The sequence below is a fragment of the Hippocampus comes genome, unplaced genomic scaffold (genome assembly GCF_001891065.2).
Source record: "Hippocampus comes isolate QL1 unplaced genomic scaffold, H_comes_QL1_v1.1 scaffold177, whole genome shotgun sequence".
In the NCBI taxonomy this organism is placed as follows: domain Eukaryota; kingdom Metazoa; phylum Chordata; class Actinopteri; order Syngnathiformes; family Syngnathidae; genus Hippocampus; species Hippocampus comes.
Window position 1 is genome coordinate 2346276 of NW_017806158.1, and position 17361 is coordinate 2363636.

The 17361-nt window shown below is 43.2% G+C and overlaps 1 protein-coding gene across 9 annotated transcripts in view; it reads right to left on the reverse strand.

The window, feature by feature from the left end:
* abr (ABR activator of RhoGEF and GTPase) overlaps positions 1-17361 on the reverse strand; it is a 77142-nt gene that overhangs the window by 5572 nt on the left and 54209 nt on the right. Inside the window, exon 1 of one of the 9 annotated variants that reach the window (XM_019895147.1) lies at positions 5683-6283. The exons of the other annotated variants lie outside the window; for them this stretch is intronic. Coding sequence (XP_019750706.1) covers positions 5683-5868 — 186 coding nt within the window. The 5' untranslated portion in view covers positions 5869-6283. Of the gene's footprint in view, positions 1-5682; positions 6284-17361 lie in introns of those variants that run through there. 9 annotated transcript variants of the gene reach the window in all.

Below are 17361 nucleotides of genomic sequence, written 5' to 3' on the forward strand. Positions count from 1 at the left end.
ACCCCCCTAAAAAAAGTTTAGCTTTTCAACATTTGTCCATTATAGTGCTGCTTTACAAAATTATATTTTGTTCTGGGTAGAGCACAGGTCTTGTTGCATCACAAACGAGAGCAATGCTACCACAAAACTGTACAATTCAGTTCACCGTGGAATAGTACACATTTTTTCTGGCTAGATTTGCAATACTGGAAACATAAATCAACTCAAAATGCATGTTCAGAAAACCTCTGGGGATCTTCCAATTATTTATTATACTGCTGAAGTACATACTGTATTTAATATTTAAAAAAAAAGATGAACCAAACGATGAGTTTCACTGCAGATGTAATAGTGAATGGCCTTGAATCTTTGTCAGTCAACTTTTAAGAGACACCGTGAACCTCTGTGAATAGACTGAGCTTTGTGGTGGAAAGCGATTACTTACAGCTAACGCATTTTTTCCCCCCTCAAACATTTTTTTGTATGCTACATCATGTTAATGTTTTTTTTTCTCACTTGTTGCACTGGGTCCATCTCTGTATCGTGAGTAACACCATTGGCGTAGGTGATGAATCTGTCACCATTCCACAGTCGAAACACAAGCTACATCTTGGTTTATGATTCAAGCCATATTAGCAAAAAAAAATAAAGAAATCTTTTCCACTGTTTAACGGTACAGTGTGTAGAATTTAGCACCATCTAGTGGTGCAATAAGAGAATGCAAAGACCTAACCGGGAAGCACATGCATTTTGAATCATGCGCACTACGGTGCCACAGAGAGACCAAACGTTGCAATTCTACCGCGAATTTCTTCTACAGAGGTGCAACCAAAATATCACAAACGACTTTTAGTATTCCCCACGTGACAAAGTAACTGCTTGGCATTTGTTACACACGATGTAGTCACGATGTTGAGGAACTACGCTTGCTAAGTTTGTAGCCTTCGGGTATTCGGACCAGAAAGATGGTGGCGAAACATGGCAGCCTCCTGCAAGGGAGGCACGCCCTATGAAATATAATTAGCGATTACTTCATCCATGATTACAGTCTGGTATAGTGTCTGTACTACTGTACTACATTATGTCAACACAACAGAACCTCTAATTATGAAGTTTGGCACACAAATACACACTTATGGGCAGCATTACGCTTCCGCCATTCCACGTTCTCAGGGAGCGTATTTCATTGGCTCGTAAAAATACCATTGTACGTTTTCCCAGCAGGGATTGGGTTTGAGATGAGTGACGTGTAATCATTGCAACTGAGTCTTTTAAGCGGCCATCGCTACGAGATGATGCCTCCCGTACACTCCCACGAAGACAGGTCATTGAAAAACAAAACAAAAACATATCTGCCTGATTAAAAATGAATGCTCTCCAATAGGCTTGTAAAAACAAAAGTGGATCCCGATACTGTAGCAGGCAGCGCTTACACTTGAGTGACCTTCACCCAAACAAACGCTTTAATAGAGCTGCTCAGGCAAGAACTTTCTTTTACTTTCGGTTTGCGGATTCCAGCAAACAACTTAGCAAAGCCTCAGTAATGAACTGAGTGGTCGGTCCATAATTCTGAGTGATGAATCAGCTTCCAAAGCCCCCTAAGTCGTAGAAGTCAAGAGAAAAAAAAAACACACTTAAGTCACAGTACCCTCCAGAATTTCAAACCAATGTCCTGCATGACACAAAACACCTTCTTTGAAAATGAAGGCCATTTTGGGTTTGGAGTAGCCATTTTTAAGGAGTACTAGGCCTCAGGCTTTAACTCCCATGAGTGAATTTGCCCAAATGAGTCACAATTGAAATTTTTTTGCTTACACCATTTTATGTGGGAAGAGCATGGCATCATTTTGAGTATTTGCCACGAAAAATAAGTGTCAGATCCTGTTCACCAATTGCTCGCACCTTCATGTGGTGTTGTAAGGATAGGACACCTGTGCAAGATTCACCTCTGAAGTGACTCTAGGAAACAATAAAATGCAGAAAGAGAACATAACGCAGCCTCAGTCTTAGCGCTACTTCCATTTCAGCCCAAAAAACAACAAAAAAAAAAAAAAACAACAACCCCCCCATAACAGTCAGTATGCTTTCAGAAAATCAAACTGCATGTGAGTCTTTAAATATGCTGGATTAATTGCTTTCATTCCATCACATCGTTCTGCTTGAATATTCATTAGTTCCAGAGAGCTTATGATGAGTCCCTTCATTAGATATAATGCTCAAACAGCACAGCTTCTTTTCTGGAGCCTCGCAGGACCAATGAGAGCCTCGCACCAGATGTGACACATCCCGCTCATATTCTTCACAAACTGTAGGCAACACAACTATTTTTAGGGACGCGAACCGCATCAGCATGTTTACATGTGAGGCAGCAACCGCGACTGATGTCACCCTGGCCATGTGAGCGCTTTAACTTGGTTACTATGATGTCTCCTTCCGCCACATTGCCGCTTGGGCCAATCGGCGAGGGCTTTGAGCCGGCCGAGGCTTTTGATTTGCCCACCGCCATTATGGCTCCGGGCACAGGGAGATTACAGGGTTTGCACAAAGCAACATACAGGCACGCATTACGCTTCTTACGCAACATGGAGCGTCCCACAGCCTGGGTGACCAAGAGTGCCGATGCACAGACAATGGAGAGTTATCCTACGAGCACACGCGTAAAGCAAACTGCATAAACTGACAAATTTGGGTCCATGCAACATAATCAACGGCTCCCTGGTTTCATTTAGTGCAGTCGAAACAGCAATCATATTTTTAAGCAAGACAGCAAAATCAGGGCTGCATTGTTCGACTCTGATGAGTCTTCAAGATCTTGGGATGGAGCGATAGTCAGCAATGTTTCATTTTCCACTTTGTGGGCTGGCGAGAACATTGTGTGACCTGTGTGTGTGTTCGGCTCTCGCTTGCGGCGTTCACCAAACATAACACCATGTAGAAGCTATGAGGTAATCCGGAGGTAAAGTTTCTCTGTGCGGTTGACAAATTCATTGAGGAGGAGGGACAATACTTGCCAGTTCGATGGTAAATGCCAAAAACAACATGCCGACATGTACTACTTCAGCTGGATATCATATCCTGAGGTCGGATATACAAACCAAACCAAAATTTGGTTTTTGAGATGCCTCTGATTCAATTTAGGCAGAAATGATCAAGTCACATGGCAGACAACAATTTATCTGTTGGCCATTACCTTGGATTTGACGGTAAGGTATGAGCAGCTGTTCAGAAGTCATCCAAAACGATGCTGTTAACAACCAGTTCCTTTCAATTTCTGGATGCATTTCTTTGCTTTAAGTTTGAAAAGTAGATTTGGGGTCAAAAAATGTTGGGCAACTCTGCACTTGGGGGGAAATGATGTGTTTGTAAAAGTTCATCCGGCGACGAGGCAGGAGGAGAGAACCGAAACCCAAATACAATGGAGCTCTGGTTTACAAATGTCACACTTTATGATGTCACACTTTATTTGCAATTTAGTTTAAAAACTAAGATTCGATTAACAAAAAAATACATCGGTTCATGGACTATTTTTGGTTCAGGAAAAGTTTGGAAATGGTGGCGGAAATCTGTGCTTTTTCTCACGCTGCACGGCTTTGTGCTTCACATATTTTAGGTATTTATGTCTATTTTTTAAAATGATCAACAAGCTGTGTTATTCCTCCACAATAAAGTCTGTTTTCATTCATTCCTATATTGCACCGTTTTTATTTCTCACTACATATCGATAAAAACTAGTTACACCGAACTTTGTTCGAAGGTCGGATGAGTGAATTGCATTTCTCAATTTGCGAAGCAAGGTTCCACTGTATCGCATCAGCACTCATCAAAATATGAAAACAAAAGAGCATTTGGGCTAAAACGCAGGATGGGCAGAAAGTGGAATAACTGCGGATAAAAACGTTCGAATCTGGTTGTCTTCCATGGGTAAGCCGCTACCATGGCTCTATTGTTCTCAACCCTAAGCTGGCTGAAAGTGCACAAAGAAAATAAAAACAAATCCAGCAAACAGGTCATCGGGCAGAGAACGCGACGTCCGACAGAGAGTCAAATCCCCGGCAACAATTGAATGCGAGCATCATCAGAATTTGTGTCAGTTCGGCACATTCACACGGTTTCATTTTCATCTAATTATTTTTCGAAGGCTGACCTTCCATCCTCTTCATGTCAACTCTCACTATTGTCTTAATAAGGAAGTGCTTGGAGCTGAGGAACTAAATTCCAGTCGGCTTCCGATTAACTTGACCGAACACCTGTTCTATGAAAATACTCTACAGTGACTGCTTTTTTTTGTAAATACTGTTTTCACAGTGGTTTAGCACTGCACTGAGCTATTCGGGAAATTTTTGTTTGAACACATTTAGCTATATGAGTAACAAATGACATCCCATAGCTGGCATTCCAACACAGGGCCTTATGCAGGATTACCAGTCTCAGAGCATTTTTAAACCCCGCAGCAGGGGGGCATGCTCTTTTTTTTTTTTTTTTTTTTTTTAAACACAGAAGGTACACGATCCTCTGTCAAAGAGCAATCTCCGTCATGCCGAAGCTGACGTGCGGGATGGGGGTGGAAAGAAAAAAAGAATTGTAGCAGAGTTGATAGGATCAAAAGGTAACCGAGCTCAGAAACGAAGTGAAGCACTGCAAGTGTAGTCATAAAAAAAAAACAGCTTTTCAAAAGCCTCTTTGAATAGAAGCGAGCAGATGAATGGGACCTTCACATGGGTATTCGCCCAGCACGGGTGACCGCTTACACACTTTGCCTCCAATGAAATACGCTTCCTCATGCCGTCTGCATATTTAGGTGAAGGGAGGACAGCAGGGTAGGAAAGAATCAATGCACCACCTGTGGGTCAAAGCACGTATGCCTGCTTTTAACACGCAATCATTTGATCCCATTTCGGTGTTAACTTTTTTGTATGCCTCCTTAAAATTTGAGAGAATTGAAAAGTTTTCATTCTTCTTCTATACCCAAAGCAACAAAACTCCTGAGCGAGAAACCAGTTAGCTGCAAAGCCAAACCTGTAACAAAAGCTTCCCCTTGGGAAGTCAGTTGCATGAAAAACATGTGGCGGCAAATGTGCGCGTGACAATTAATGAAGAACAAAGCACAGCATGTGAAATGCCAAAGGGGAATGGTTCAACTCTGGGGAAGGGGTGGCACTACTTCAATCGACCACAAGGGGGCTCTAATCTGTCACTCGAATGACAACGGGGCAGAAATGCCACATGCTTGACAGGTGCCCTCGATTACTCGAAATATGTTAAACAAACCATATGTTAAGAGTTTCACCCCCTGCTTGTAAAAATCAAAACATTGCTTCAATTTAACAAATCATGACTTACCAAAGTTAATTTGGCATGTGAAAAGACTGCATTCGCAATTGTGGCGGTGGCAACCAAAGCCATTCACAAAAACGAACCATCGACATTTTTAAATGACTGATGCAATCTGAATTCAATTTCTATTCCAAAAAAAAAAAAAAAAAGCTGCTCATGTCGGTGTGATGAAAAACCGACTTGGCTGGTCTATTCGCGTGAGTTGAATAGACCAGATGATAAGAACAATAGACCAATCTGTACTGAATGACACCACTAAATGAAAAAGTAGACAGATGGCGGTGACAAAGTGATGAATAGAAGCGAGATATAGCAGAACGGGGCACGTGTGTCCATGTGCGTGTGGGTGCGCATAGGCTGGTCAGAAACCTTTTGTCTGAGCAGTTTGCTGCGGACGCGACCCCATAGCTTGGCCCCGGTGTTGGTGTGTCTCTTGAGTACAGGGGTCTGCGGCTGGCTGGACAGGTTGTGCTGATTCTCGTCCACGCAGCACTGCTGCTCCAGATGCTCGCACAGCGAGTTCAGGTTAACATCCGACACGAGGATCTCCGTCATCCCAAAAACCTCAGGTGCCCTCTTCCAACAGACGCAGGTGGAGGAAGTGCGACTACAAAAGGAGGAGGAGGGCGGAGGATGTGGCTCTGCGTAGCCTAATACAGATCAATGGAAGCTCCTGATGTGATGATTGAAGTAAAGAAGAAAATAAAAATAAAAAAGTCTCCAGTAGATTCTGTTAGATCTTCATTTCAAAAATGGCCAAAAGAGGAATAGCTTCAGGACAATATGTTGCCATGGTTTCCTAATAAGCTTGGCAAATAATTCCACCTAGGAGCTTGATCCACAGTCAGCTGCCAGCATCTCCTCGCTGTGTTCAGTTTGACTACCAGCACTGATAGCGCAAGCGTGCCGGAGTGAGAGAGGGAGCGAGCAAAAGAGAGGGAAAAGGGGAGGGAGATCGGGGGAGTGAATGTGCCCCGGCCACTGAAGCGCCTTAGTTTCTCCAGATGTTGGTAGACACACCTCCAAAATAGAGGGTGAGTGAGAGAGGGAGGGGGAAAAAAAGCAGTGCCGTACAGTGTTGTTGTTCAGCCATTTGACCTTTATGTCAACCTTTCCCAGAGTTGGTCGCCACAGTCGGGAAGTAAGCAGCCAGCAATGTGACGCAGAAAAAAAGCCCGATATGATGTCTAATGGGGAAATGGGCTGGGTGGGAATAATGAATACGAACAGCATCCCTGCTGCTTTTCTTGTGGAAATGCGTTTAACCCTTTCATGCACCAATAATGATAAACTGTAATCTGATAACATACTGTAGTGACCGCTGTCCCTGAAAGGGTTATAACGAACCCAGCTTTCTTTCTTTTCCTGTCCCCTCTTCCTCTCTGCCCATCTATTACTTACGCCTTTTGTTGCAGATGACTTCCTCAACCATGCTGCAATAGTTTTCTCATTTCCAGAGGTCCTTCCCGCACTTTGGAAGTCAGTCACCATGAATGTGCTTTAACCCTTTTACGCTACGCCTGTCTGCTGACATTGAAAAGTCATCCGCAGACAGCCGGCACGCACGCACCGGCTCACATCTTCCAAGACACGTCAAACGCGAATCACCGTCTTTATTCAGAAAGGGCAGTCTGTTCTCAAAAAGGCGTCTGAATGGATCAGTGGTGGTGCGGGGGGGCTGGACATGCCTGTCAAACTCCATCTCCATCCACTGACTCGCATTCCTTTTCTACCAGAGGGCAAAATATTCCACTCAAGAAAAGACACCAGGGTGCTTTCAAAGTCTCACTGTTGGGCTGAACAGTCTTAATGAGTTAGCTGGTGGTATGACGCCTGCGAATGTCAAACACAGCCCTCCAGTGAAGAGCGGAAGTTCGAGAGTTGAACAATTGTGAGCGTGAGCACAATTTTGGCGCTGAATGAAATATTGAAAAAAGATATATTAATTTTTGAGATACAATTAAAGCAGCACAAGATGCATCGAGCTTATTAGCTGCACAGATTAGCGAAAAGCGGCAGTTGATTTACCTTTGAAGTTGTTGATCACGGTGGAGGTATGGGTGATATTTGTGTTTGGTGACGTGTCCATACGCAAAGTCTGCCTCGATGAGTTTTAAATGCTTCCACTATCTTTACGGACGCCCACTCTCTAAATAAATAAATAAATAAACACACCTCCTGTTGATGCCGATCCCCAATTCCCATTGGCCCACATCTAAAAATGACCAGCGCAAAAACATTTATTGATGCCGATCCCCAATTCCCATTGGTCCACATCTAAAAATGACCAGCGCAAAAACATTTATTTTTTTTAAATCATCATTTCCCTTAGCCCGTAGCAGGCGTGAAAACATATTGTCAAACGCCTCGGGTTCCACACTGACGATAAATGGCGAGCGAAAAGTTGGACGATGTGTGTGTCTGGTTTGCACCGAGGAGACCTCAGTCAACCCCTGCTCGAGTGTATTTTTAACCCCCAACATTTGCAAGTCGGACACACACACACACACACACACACACACACACACCCACACACACACACACACACACACACACACACACACACACACACACACACACACACACACACTCCATGCGTCACTTTTTGGAAAGAATGTCTGGGAAAACAATCTTTGGTGGGGGGGGAATGAGAGGGAAGAAAACCCCAAGGGAGACATGAGATATTTTTGGGTCAGATGAGAGAAAAACAGTGGAAAAAAAAATAGATATGCATATCTATCATCTACATGCTTGTTTTGATCACAATAGCTTTTTACATCGATAAACCAGATAAGAGATTTCAACTTCTAAATAAAATGGTGTTGACAACACAAGTCTCAAGCGGTGTGACTTGTTAGCTTTCCATGACAATGAATCACCAAAAGCTAGTCTTTTATAAGACCCCCTTAACCAAGGCCTCTTTCTTCGGATTGGACAACTTGTTGAGGGGCAGCAGCCAGTCCTGGCAAGCACCTTAACTTTCCTTCGCAAAACCCCAATGCATTTCGTAAAACATTTGAACAACCCCCCAAAATGTAAAAAGCAGTTCTGGGCAGCACTGTTGAAGAAGCTTGGAAGCAAAATCCACACTCTGCGCCACGGTTTTGATGAAATGGGTATTTCCACCCATTGACAGGTTAACAAGAATCAATAAATAACAATGCACTAAAGAGATGAGTCAGCGGCAGTCTGACCCTTAATTCCAAGTGAGAACAGTTGAACCTCTCAAGTCAAAAATCCCTTTCGCCGTACGGTTCAAAATGTGTGTGGAAATGTCAACATTTGGTCATGCGAAATTATGGGCATACATAGCGTCACTTAAATTAAATCAGAACATGTTTTCCAGTTAAAGGTGGACAAAAACATGACTGCATTGCAATGATAGGCCATCTTCACCATTTCAACTGTTGATTCTGCTCATGTGAGGAGTCTTCAAAGAATAATTCACGGACCGGCTTTTGCTCTCATGTCAAGGTGAGACCACTTGCCAGTCTTCACTCTTTCAGTCGTCTATAAAACAGGTTCAACCAGAGTCCAATATGCCCCTCCGCATCAACATTAACGAATGAACGCACATCCGCCATCAGGTGATTCCCGCCCACTCAGATTTCTGATCAGTACGTATTTATGCTCCTAAAAACAAGCCCACGTACTGTACGGTGCAACGACAGACATGTTGACAGAACACTGTGGCTCTCACCGCCGTACGTACGAGAAAAGTCTAGACAGACCACCACAGCTCTCTCCCCAAAGCAACAGTTACACCCAACAAGATTTTTTTTTAATTGCAGACTGCTAACATGAAAGCAGTGTGCCAAGATAATATTTGTCCCTACCAGGCTATTTCATGCTACTTCATTTTAGCGGTCGGTTGGCTATTCCATGTGCAAGAAGCGACTCTGTATTTTCTTGGAAGGCGTTCGTGCGGATAAAAGCGCTGTGTGGAGATAAATGGAAGTGAGGACGAGGGCTGTATGTAATATCAGATTGATAAAAAAGATGAAAAGCAAAGGGGTGTGGGGGTGGGGGTTGGTGAGGAGATTGTGTTATTCCTTGTCGGAATAAGCATCTAAAAGAGAGGTTGCCGCTATATGTGGTCTGTGTGATGCTTGCTGGTGCCGGCTGGGATGCTGAGCATTGGTCTCGGTGGTTTTGGTGTGACTGTGTGGGTCAGACCAATGACACATTATTAATTGTATCTCATTTTTCCTCCTGCATTTTAATTCTGCATCATGTTTGGAAAACATGGCTAGGCTCCAGCGCACAAACAATGTTCCTCAATAAATGGTTGGAATAGTTTGCTGTGGAAGACTGCAAGGCTCACAACCAAACAACAATTGTGAGACAGGCTGAGTTGAAAATCTGCTTTTTTTAATTTTTTTATTTATTTTTTTACTTCTTTACTTGTAATTCGTGTCAACTGAGTCCAGCGGAACCTCGAAAGTCAAACTCTCATCAGGTCGCACAATTCAGCGTGGAAAAGTCACAAAGATGTCAATGGTAAGAAAATGACACTACCTCTCCTGCATTCCATTGAAGCTTTTTAAAACACAATTTTTATGATGGTGACAATTTGATCCCTCAGTGCTTCTATGGTCAAATCTGTTCCAAAATGTTAACCAATTCGACACCAGGTTCTCTAAATATACTTTCTACAAAGCGGATTGATTTGCCCGCATCATCGAAAGGTGAAAGAGCAGATGGCTCATCCCCGAGTGCCCTGAATGCCCTGACATCAGGTCCCGTCTTCCTTCTTAATAATAGATGGGCGGGGTGGCACGAGCCCTCGTAAAGCCGCTCCATATGATGAGGAAAGCGGGGGAGGGGGGGGTGTGAACTAGTTGCTGGTTTCTCCTCCATACTCCATCTGCGACTGCCGAGACACCGTCTCGACTCCCTCTTACGGGCTCGAGCAAAGCTCGGTGACACTCACGAGCAGATATGAATTAATGATCGATTTAACAGTTGCACCTCCTCAAACATTAATATGGAATGGCCCCCGCCCACTTTCATGATGGTGGAGACAGGGGTTTGAGCTCCTTACCTCTTCTCGTTCAGAATTCGCTTTGGTCATTAAACCAGAATAGAGAAAAAAAAAAATAAAAATAAAACAAAAAAAAAGATTTTAAATGAAATCGCATGACATCCTCTTTTAATCCTCACACGAATAACGAGTCAATAAGAGTGGAAACCTCCACCCAACTACTTTATTTTCAAAACGGATTATCCTTACTCAGGTTGCGGACTCATAGGTGAGCAGGAGCTGCTGCAAGTTGACCCGGTGGGGTTCTAGCCTGAATTGGTCGCCAACAAATCACAGAAAGGAAATGGCACGTAACAGATTAAATAGCAATAATCTCCCTCCCGCAAAACAATAAATAAATAAAATAAAAAATGTGGCTTTCTTTTTTTACAAGACTGTGGTATTTTTCTTGATTAAAAATGTGTTTAAAAAAAAGTTAGCATTTTTTAGCTAAAATAGACATTTCAATTCATTTGAACGGGGTACAAGTAAATTGCCTTAACCACAAGGTCACAGAACAAATTAACCTCGCAAGTCAAGGTACAACTGATCATAGTTCATTCCCGCTGCTTTTGTTTAAACACAAGTTTGTGTTTGTGAGCATGGGAGTGGGGGAGCTATCAAGGGAGCCCCCTTCAAGGTACTAAACGGGAGCGCTGAGCACGTTTGGCAGGGTGGGGAATCAGCCTCAGGGTTTTCTTCAGATGATTCCGTTTTTCTTTTCATCTATGCCTTTTGGGGGTGATCTTCAACAGATTAACGGCTCGATCATTTATTCAGCACTTTGGAACACATGGAACAAAGGCAAGGGAGGAAGCAAGAAAAGAGGAAGAGGGTTTCATTAGCTTCTCTCTGGTTGCAGGGTGTGGTGAGGAAACAGGAGAAGCGCGAGACAAATAAATTATTTTGATTTTATTTGAAGAGTACGTAGTCAACCTTCACTTAATTTGTGCAGGGTTGCAGTGCACATAGCATGCTGCGAAAAAAATAATACAAGTTGCTGGGTTGAGCACTTTCAGCGTTTTCTTTCGTTGCTTGTGGAGAACAGTTTGGATTCTTCCCGTTCCATTCCTATTGCCACACTGCAGTGTTTACCAATCAATGAACTGCATTGTGTCCAGCTGCGCCATTTGGATTCCATTCCAAACACGATTGGCACACCCCAACAGATTGCGAAAACACTCCAGCTCAGGTTATTTGTTGTTAAATCTCATCGGGCAATGAATTGGCAAAAAAAAAAAAATACACCCAAATCCCATCCCATCCTATGAGCTGTACTGCTTTGGCAGAAGAAAAAACTTCATAGATTGCATATTCGTGGCGGACAAATAAAGCCTCAAAACTAAGTCAAGGGGACCTACCAATAAGTGATTTGTGACTCGTGATTACAGCTTCCAAGCAGCAGTCTGTATTAATTAAAAAAATGAATCTTCCAACCTACTTCTCGGCTAAACTATTACCAAAAGGAACACTAGCTCAATTGATCCACTGATTGCATCTTCACCGCATGTATCTCCCGAGCCTATTTTGGCTTCAAGTGGTGAATCGACTGCTTCACATCTTCACGTTTGTATGGTAATAACCTGTGATTGGCTGGCGATCTGTCAAGAGTGTAAATTTAACCCAGAGTCATTTCGAATGCCGGCTTGTGCGCACGGGAGAAATCAAAATCAATACGACAGCTGTGCATCTTCTATAAAAAAAATTAAATAATAAAAAGAAATGACACTTACGTTATTGTAAATCAAATATGTCAATTCCATCCGCGGCGTGGTACAAAAACAAGGCAGATCAATTGACAGAGAGACAGAATAGCATTTTTATAGAGTACCAGTCCTGACAAAGCCACCAACCAAACAATCAGATCACATCTCTGTGAAGCCCTTTCTAAATATTCCTTTCAGTGTGATTCATTCAAGCATCTCTCTTTAGGCATTTTATTTTGCACGTCGTCATGCTGGTTCGACTACGATTACGCTGCGGTGAAGCCGCACATAATGGCAAGGCATCTGATTTGCTTTCAGTAAGAAAAAACAAATGGATCATAATCCACTGATCGAGCACACAATCACGACCTTCCTTGTAACAGTTTGTTTCACTCACTGGACTGAAGTAGTGACCGGGTATGTTCGTGTCCGACCCTCTTGCACACTGGGACCAGGCCCGTCTGTACAGCGTGACCCATTTCGAGTGATGAAGAGAGGAAGCGAGGTTAGCTTCCGAGGATGACACACTACTGACCTGCTTGAATTATTTATTCTGGAGAGTCAAACTGCGAGTGACTGCATGCAGCCACCTGGAAGATTGCATGAGAACAGAGGAGGGAGGGAGGGAACAGTGAGGAAGAGGTGACCGGATTACGCAATGGAGTGCTTATGGAAAACTGATCACATTCGTGGGATTTCACTTCATTTGACCAAGGAACAGCGATTTAATATACAAATGCATTGAATTGAACCCTCAAGTCAAGATACCACTTGGATTCCGTGATGAACGCAGCACCCTTCAACAACACACTCAGAGGTCGGTCACACGGGCCAAGCCTCGTCGCGTCTGCCTTCTTAAACCTCATCTTGATTTTACCGATTAAAGACAAAACCGTTTGCAACACACCGTATCTTGAAATAATTAAAAAGTGGATCTTTCCATGCACGGCGGGCTCTTCTCCACAGTCACAATTATGGTGATATTAAGACCAGTCAGTCACACGGTGTGACCCAGTGACCCAGTGCGTGCTCGTGTGTCGTCGGTTACATCAAAATGGAAGGCGGTGAAGCTCCTCATTAACAGATGCACTGTAAAGCAGCCGCAATCATTTTCTTCATCCGGGTCAGTAATTTGTTGCCTAACCCATATCAGCTTTCTAAACTGCCTTTTGTCTTTAGCCAGTAACCCATTTAAAACCCAGGACGAAACGAGTCTGGGGTCAACCATGAAGTCTGTGTCAGACAAAAATCAAGTGAACAAATGAAATGAGTCTTGTGAGGACAATAGGCACCCATCAAGCACTGGGATATGTTTGTTGCCATGACGACCAGTCTGGAAATGACAGGCAAAGACAACCTCAACAGGCTGTCAAGGAGGAGCTTAACTCTTGGCCTGAGTTTATCTCCACGTCTGTTTGGCTTTGTCTCGACAACTCCGATTTGATGTTTGGATTTTTGCATGAAAACTAGCGAGGATGCCGGGGGCGGGGAAAAAAAAAAAAAAAAAAGAGTGGCCTGCTGACCTGCCCACATTACGCTGACTTCATCAAACATCCTGGAGTGAGCCAAGAAGATTCAATATACCCAAACACCTCCTCTGCACATGGTGAAACTCAACGCATCAGTCTCCCGGGCGATTACACAACACATTACATAATTCAGCCAACGTGTGACTCCGAGAAATAGACCATATAAACGCCCACTCCGCTCACTGAAAGAGAGAACAGGTACGCACTCGAGATAGCGCCTGTGCCTGTTCGACACATTTGATGCGTCTGCCGGGGACATTTTAGAAAAGAACGCTGCGATATCATCATTGCACCACCGTGGTTATGCAACAGGTTGCTTCAAGTGATGGAAAGCGACCACTTGAGATAAGAGGACCGTGATGTTCTCCCGAGCAATTTCAACTGCTTTATTGTTCATCGCTTGCATTGCTCAACTTTGGTCGGATGGTGTGCGTTGCAGGAATGTCTCTCTGGCGCTGTGCAAGTGGATTAGAATAAGAAATGCGCAAGACATCTAGACGAGCATTCCTTAACGTGTGCAGAATGCTTGAAATGTGACAAGCGGTGTCAGTTTGCTTGACAGCACCGCAGATGGATTTTGTGTGACCAATTGACATTGGATAACTGCAATGGCTTGCCCTCATTTTTTTTTTTTTAAACAGCTGACAACTTGAAAACATCCCCAAAGACAATTTAGGGAGAGTTACATTTATCCTCCATGTGACAACTGGCTCCATTGCACAAGGAAAACATAATTGGAACTGATACCACTTGTGGTAACAATTTATCAAAATGATGTGAGAGGACGCAGACCAGGGATTAAACCGTCTGATTACCTTTAGTTTATCAAAGATCTAGTGCGATAGGACAGAACTCCCACATGCTAATAATTCATCGGCTACAAACAACGAGGAAGAAATGAGGGTGCATAATTCACCTACAATCCATTTTCAGTGACACTTACCAGACTGTACAGTAAATTTAAGCAACAAATAATTCATCCGTAATTATTTTTGCCTTGCAGGCTGGACTCGAATAGAATGTCGTGCTGCTGTGACTGAAGACTCTTAAAAACACAAATTGTGATCTCATTTTAGCATCAGAGTTGGACGTCAGAATCCCAGCTAGGACTACAAAAGCCTCCCCACTTGATCGTGATCCAACAAATGATACATTTAGGACTTGAAAAGCTGGATCATAGCAAATGCACGCAGAATGAAGACTTGGCGATGATCTCAGTGATGTACGCAAACAAAGCAGGAAATTGCAGTTACCTTGACATCACCGCATTTAACTCATTCAGTAGCAGCCAATTCTGGACCAAGTCTGAAAAAACGTTTAAAAACGTCTTTGGGAGTGAATGAGTTAAAGTGCATGAACGTGATGTTTAATGAGACCAAGATGGTGACACAAGTTGCAACCGCTGGATGTCTACAGTACATTTCCTGTAGATCACAGGTGCCAAAGTCAAGGCCCGGGGGTCAGATCCGGCCCCCCACGTCATTTTATGTGGCCCGCGGGAGCAAATCATGTGTGTAAACTTTCATGAATCTTGCTGAAATCTGTACCGAAATGTCAAATTGTCATGGCTAATAAATAACGTTGAGATTTTGCCCACCGAGGGAAGCCGAACTTGTGCGCAAGTCAACACTTGGTGAACCGTAGTTCCCATTGAACTTGTACTTTGTCACAGTGGCTTCAAGGCCCTTTCAGTGTGGATGTTTGTCTTTTATGACTCACCCATGAATACAGTAACATGACTGGGGGACTTCTGAGCAGAAGTCAGCCAAACACCGCCGCCGTTCATGCACAAACAGAACAGCAACACAGCAAATATAACAGCTGTGGCATCTCCAGCTACCAATACTGTCTGACACTTGACCGTTTTTTTTCTTCACAAAAGGAAACGCTTAACTTGAATTCAGTCACTTATTGTGTGATAGAGTCTGGTCAAGCAGTATCGTGTGCAGTTGCATCGCATGTGTCGTGACAATTGTAATCATAGCAACAATGGAACCTTTATCCAATGTCAAAATATTGGGACACATGAAATAATTAACCAATATAAATTCTTGCTCGAACCATTATTTTCCCACGCATGACACCGTTTGGGATCGGCCCTTTTCTGACCCAGCTTGTGCCTCGCTGTGCAAAGTTAGACCCACAAAAGCATGTTTAGTTTGATGTGGAAAATACATGGCATATTCCAAACACCGTCCAAAAAAAATGCCTTTGGACGAGAGACCGGGTCAAAAGGTACAGCCGGTGGGTTAAGACCCCATGAAAAAAAAAACATCCTCCTGGGCCCCAGCACTTACTTCAAAGTTGCAAAGTGAAAACACAGTTTTCGAGGGCTCTTCCAGCAGGAACGTTCGCTCACTGCAGGCAGGGGAGGCAAAGTCTTAAACCAGACGTGGGTAATTTTAGAATTGGGGCTTTATAATAACATCCATCCATCCATTCTCTCTATTAATATAAAGGGAACTAAGTGTTTTTGTTTTTCTTGCATACATTGTTGAACCGTGTGGAATTAATTGAAGTATAATTAAAAGCTTTGAAAAGAAATATTCAAAAATGCAGGCTAATCTTCTATTTTGGTTTTATAGCCAACTGCAGAGGAGTCAGTGCCTCGCCAGTCATAAAGCTCACCCCACGTCACTGCCCTTACAATGTTTTTCTCACTCGCTGCGCCCCTAGGTGGGGTACACTTTTTTTGCTATGATCGTTTCATCCTCTGTGATCTTAATTGAATTTGAGCTCCTTCTCCTAAACATGCAAAGCTCTACACAGCAAGGCACAATCTTGCCCGAAAGAGATTGAGACGACTTATCAACCAAGTCGAACGCAAAGCTCCCAGAGTTTAGAATTACTGGTGTTTCCAAAAAATGCATCAAAGTACACTTGGAGGGGGAGCGGTTAGCTAAGAGGTTCCTGACACGGTCCAGAATGAAGATATCCTCTCTCTCAATTCCCCAAGAGTAAACTTCAAACTTTTCTTGATGATGAAGCTTATCGTCAAGGATGGCTCGGGCTTGACTTGAAATGACTCATGACTCATCTCTGCCAGAGGCTTCGATTTACTGTTGTTGATGCGACTGTTGTTGTGCTCATTGTTCTTGTCCCTCATCCGGCCGCTCGACCCCCCCCCCCCCCACACACACCCTCCAATCCTTTTTTTTCTCTCTGCATCTACCATCTGTTTGCAACTGCTTTTTCTCTCCATCTCAAATTAACCAACCAAGGCAGACAGTCGCCTCACAAAGCCTCGTTTCTGATATTTCCCTTGCCTCCGCTGACGAGTACTCATGTGGGGATCGGTTGTTTTTTTTCCTAAACACTTCTATAATGTATGAGGAGCGTGGTTCTTGACCTACTCAATGTATAAGGTCCCTTGAGATACAGTATAGCTAACTTGCAAAGACAATTTATTTCACTTAACATTTGGGTTCAAATCTCATCAAGGCCTTCAAAAGCCTCATCTAAACCAAACAAAAAAAAGTGTCACGTTGTATACTGTTGCTCAAAATCTGTTGAATCATGTCACTACTTCATTGGAGAGAATTATTTTGTCTTGCAATCTCATAATCAGATAGTAACTCATCTTTGTCATTGTATTGAGATGTATGATAACCACGATGGAGATGCGCATCCTTGCTGTTTCATTGAACTCTTGTAGCTTTTATTAGATACAGCTCTCCATTTCTCACCACTGCAATTATACAACCGTTATCGTTGTAAAGGCAGATGTTGTGGCCGGATGCTGAATATAGGTTCTGTTTGGCACACTATTTCTCATTCCTAAACGAAAATC